Source organism: Trypanosoma theileri (genome assembly GCF_002087225.1).
Source record: "Trypanosoma theileri isolate Edinburgh chromosome Unknown TM35_Tth_50_V1, whole genome shotgun sequence".
Taxonomy (NCBI): Eukaryota; Euglenozoa; class Kinetoplastea; order Trypanosomatida; family Trypanosomatidae; genus Trypanosoma; species Trypanosoma theileri.
Genome location: NW_021639892.1, coordinates 73532 through 78014, shown reverse-complemented (window position 1 = coordinate 78014; position 4483 = coordinate 73532). Strand labels below are relative to the sequence as shown.

General features: G+C 40.9%; 3 protein-coding genes across 3 annotated transcripts; all 3 read left to right on the top strand.

Annotated features, from left to right (window-relative positions):
* Window position 1: 1 nt before the first annotated feature.
* On the top strand, window positions 2-529 carry TM35_000501310 (uncharacterized protein; the record flags this gene model as incomplete). Its single annotated transcript, XM_029030578.1, has 1 exon — window positions 2-529. A coding segment is annotated over one exon (528 nt), but the record flags the coding sequence as incomplete, so codon positions are not given.
* A 987-nt stretch (window positions 530-1516) lies between these two features.
* On the top strand, window positions 1517-2665 carry TM35_000501300 (uncharacterized protein; the record flags this gene model as incomplete). The annotated part of the gene is made up of 1 exon (XM_029030577.1): window positions 1517-2665. The coding sequence occupies one exon, from the start codon at window positions 1517-1519 to the stop codon at window positions 2663-2665; it is 1149 nt and encodes a 382-aa protein (XP_028878142.1).
* Window positions 2666-3361: 696 nt separating this feature from the next.
* TM35_000501290 (uncharacterized protein) lies at window positions 3362-4183 on the top strand (the record flags this gene model as incomplete). Its single annotated transcript, XM_029030576.1, has 1 exon — window positions 3362-4183. One exon carries the CDS (start codon window positions 3362-3364, stop codon window positions 4181-4183), a length of 822 nt encoding a protein of 273 aa, XP_028878141.1.
* Window positions 4184-4483: the final 300 nt, after the last annotated feature.

Here is a 4483-nt window from a genome sequence, read left to right as displayed (position 1 = left end):
TCAAACAGAACCTCAGAATGAGAGAAGGGAGTCTTTGTCTTCATCAGAAGGAGGAGATAAAGCAGCTGTGAATAATCGTGGTGAGGAAAAGCAAGCTGTGGAAGACTCACATAATTCTGACACTAAAACGATTGCAGGTATTCCTGGTAATTCACAAAACACCAATAACGCAGAACAAGAACAGCTGACTGAAAGTGCGCAGAGCTCTAACGCAGCAAATGGTACACATGGCAAAGACGGTGCAGAGAACAGTAATACACAACCTCAACAAGGTTCTGGTATAGAATCACCTTCCGACTCACCTTTAAACAACACTACAACCGATAATAATACCTCAGCGAACACGGACTCCAACGATGCAAATGCACCCATTAATGAGGAATCAACCACCACAACAACAACACTTCCTCCTGAACTCACAAACAATAAGAAGGGTGATGCAGACAGCAGCAGCAGTATCAGCAGTTCTGTGTGGGTGCGTGTACCACTACTGATTGTGGTTACACTGGCCTGTATTCTTGTGTGCTGATTGTAATGGTGTGGTGGTGTGACTCAGGTCATCCTTTGTTTTCTTTTTTTTTTTTTTTGCATGCATCCCTACAGTCTAACTAATCTTCCACCTGTTGGGATTTTCTTCTTTTTTTAATGTTAATGTGTTTTGTGTTTTGTGTGCTTTTACTCTCTGTGTTTATCCTATAATAATTATTATTGCTACTCCATTGTGTGTGTGTGTGTTCTTGGAGATTCTCTCTGTGTGTGTGCACCTGGGCTTGTACTGTGATGATAATGATGATGAACTGTTTTTTGCAGTGAAAAGAAAAAGAAATAATAATAACAGATGAATTTATATTTATAATTGCTTATATATATGCACATATAGAGTTACACCCATAGTTGGTGTACATTTCTATGTTTATTGGGAAAGTGGGCTGAAGGTTAATATGTTTCTGTTTCTTTGCTTGTGGTTCCCTCTGTTTTTTTTTTGCAGAGAAAAAAAATGTATTAATTGATATTTGTGTTGTTAATTGCATACACACACCAGCTTATCTAGAGTTCAGTGATATGTTTGTGCGATTGGTGCTTCTCTCAGTTTTTCTTGTTTCTTTTTCTTTTTGTGGGTGCTGTGTGCTTTGTCCTGTACTGTGTTGTTGGATTGGGTTATGAGGAAAAACAATAATAAGGAATACACATATATTCATAATTGTGTACGTGGTTCGACTGGAAGTGAAAATCTTTTGTATTTCTATGCTTTGTGCTTCTGATGGTCGTTCTCTCAATGCTTTTTCGCTTTTGAGGGATTAATTGGTATTATCTCTTTTCCGTACTTGGTATTGTGTTCTTTGTTGGGCTCTTTAGTATTTGTGCGCGTTGCCTTGTCTTGTGATTTTCCTAAGATTTGTTTTTTATGTTTTCTCCATTTTTCCTTCTGTGTGTGTATCTATTTTATTTCCTTATTGGGTTCTGTTAACCTTTTTCGAGTTTTGGTTTCATTGAACGATTCAAGTAACGTTTTTCCATGATGTTGCTGCGACGACTGTTGTATTTTATTGCACTTTTTTTGAGTGTTGCCTGCGTGTGTGTGGTGGCTGGAGAGACTGGAGAACAGGCAGAAAATACATGTACTGATTCCTCAACTGTATCTAATGATGGTGGTGGTTGTGATACAGGCAAGAAGGGTTGCAAGTGTGAAAATAAACCCAGTGAAGCTCCGCGTACTGAGTGTACGGAACCTGAGAAGGAGAAATGCAGTAACGAGGATGGTGGTAGTGAAGGAGAGTGCCGTAAAGATACTACACCTCCTTGTCGACCAAAAGAACCAGCTCCCACTTCACCAAAGGAACCAGCTCCAACTACAAGGGTGTCTGATGCATCTGGTGGACATCCTGGTGCTGTTGGACAAGTTAAAGGAGATGGTGTTGGAGGAGGAGGAAGTGGAATGGGAGGAATAAGTGATCCTGCGAGACACTCATCACAACTACAGCAACAACAACAACTTCAAGGAGGCGGTCAAGGTCACGTTGCAGGAGAGGAAATAAAAGATGGTCTTGCTGAACGTAAGCCCGATGCAACTGAAAAAAGGGATAGGGATGAAAACTCTGCATTGAAACAACAGGGTGAAGAAGTACTTCATGAAACAGCAAAAGGCCAATCAGTTATTACGAACCCTTCCCTTACCGCACAGCAATCCGCCCCGAAAGAAATTGCTGCACCCCAAGGTCCCACAGTTACTTCTACTACTCCTACTACTACTGGTAGTCCTGCTGATCCTCTTGGTACGTCGTCAGAAAAACAGACACTTGAAGTACAACGTGGGAGTGAAAAGGATGGTCAAGATACAGTGGACTCTGCTAATTCACAGAGCCAGAATATCAACGCTGATGAACAGGCGTCTGAAGGTACACAGTCTAAAGAAGGTATTGACACACAATCAAATGCTGAGAATGGCACTACAACTGCAGAAAGTGAATCAACAAACAACACAGGTGATATGGGTAATACAGATACAACCACCACCACCACCACTACTACAACAACAACACTTCCTCCTGAACTCACAAACAACAAGAAGGGTGATGCAGACAGCAGCAACAGTATCAGCAGTTCTGTGTGGGTGCGTGTACCACTACTGATTGTGGTTACACTGGCCTGTATTCTTGTGTGCTGATTGTAATGGTGGTAGTGTAGTGTGACTCAGGTCATCCTTTGTTTTCTTTTCTTCTTTTTTTGCATGTATCCCTACAATCTAACTAATCTTCTACCTGTTGGGATTCTCTTCTTTTTTTGTTTCTTATTGTTAATGTGTGTTTTGTGTGTGTTTTTGCTCTCTTTGTGTTTATCCTATAATAATTATTATTGTTGCTACTCCATTGTGTGTGTGTGTGTTCTTGGGGACTATCTCTGTGTGCACCTGGGCTTGTACTGTGATAATGACGATGAACTGCTTTTTGTAGTGAGAAAAAAGAGAAATAATACTAACAGATGAATTTATATTTATAATTGCTTATACACACATATATAGACTTACACCCATAGTTGGTATATTTCTGTTTGTTTACTGGATAAATTGGGCTAATGGTTAATATCTGTTTCTTTGCTTGATGATTTTGCTGGGTGGTTCAGCCTTTTTTGAGATATTTGTGAGTGTGGGCTTTTGTTTTTGTTTTTACTCTTACTGAGGTTATTGCGCTGTATTGCATTCTTTAACTGGTAGGTTTTTATTTTTTTGGTGTGAGTTTCCATAGTGGTAATCGATTGGTGTGTCCTAACATGTTTGATACTTTAGTTATTTTCTTTCTTTACTTTTTCATTTTCTTTCTTTCTAGATCAGTGTTTTTACGTGTAACAAACTATTGTCTCTCTTATGATGATGATGAGCCGTGTGATGTGTGTGTTGGCCGTTGTGCTGTGCTGCCCCTGCGGGTATACCATGGCGGAACCTGCTTCTGCCGAAAAGAAGCATCGCGACGGTGATTTTATATTGGGCGAATTTCCTGTTATTACGAAAGATGACAGTAATCGGGAGATACGATGGAGGTGTGAGAAAAACAGTTTTGCTTTTATTAATGGGAAAAATTGTACGGAGTTGGGGTTCGTTCGGGAAACTGCTCCTTCACCTCCGGATGTTTCACAGCCAAATGATAGTCTCCAACCCGGTGATCCAGCAGCTAAAGTAGAAACAGGAAAGCCAGTGGTTATATCACAAGATGGTCGTGATAGTGATTTGCCACCCAGTGTCCCTGAGGGTTCTGAAGCACAACATCAGTCGGTTAAAGGAGAAACAGCAACAAGTCCGTCGACAGCAGAAAGCCAAACTCAGGGGTCTACTCCATCTACAAAAGGTGATGCAGCACCCCAAGGTGATCAAGGAACACCGAGCAACACATCTGATAACAGTAAACCTGCCGATTCTAATGCTACCCAGCAATCTTCTCCTGTTCTTGATGCGACTGCCGTACCAGACTCACAAGAAACCAATACCACTACTCTGCCGAGCACCGATAACACTACCACAGAAGCACCAACCACCACTCCATCTCCTGTACCCAACGCAGAGATTAACAATATCGCTTCCACCCTGCAGAAGAACAGACCCAATGTTGACAGCAGTATCAGTCCTGTGTGGATGCGCACTGCAGCACCGCTGTTGATTGTGGCTGTGTTGTTCTCCGCTACTGTGTACTGAACGGTGGGACTCATCTGAGGGTAAATAATAATAATAATGGTTAAACTACCATAATCATAATTGCGTACATCCCCCATGGGTGAATGAACTAATAATCTGTTTACCAGCTTTCTCTTTTAATTGGAATATCTTTTCTTTTCTTTTACTTTTATGTGTGTTCTTTTTCTAATAATTTCATTACTTGCTTTTCCCGTTGTGTGTTTGTAGAAAACTGGGCTGTTCTGCTCACTGACGGTATACATCTCTTGCTAGTACACACAGATGTGTGTGTGTGCAGTAATTTAATATACATAAACTAGA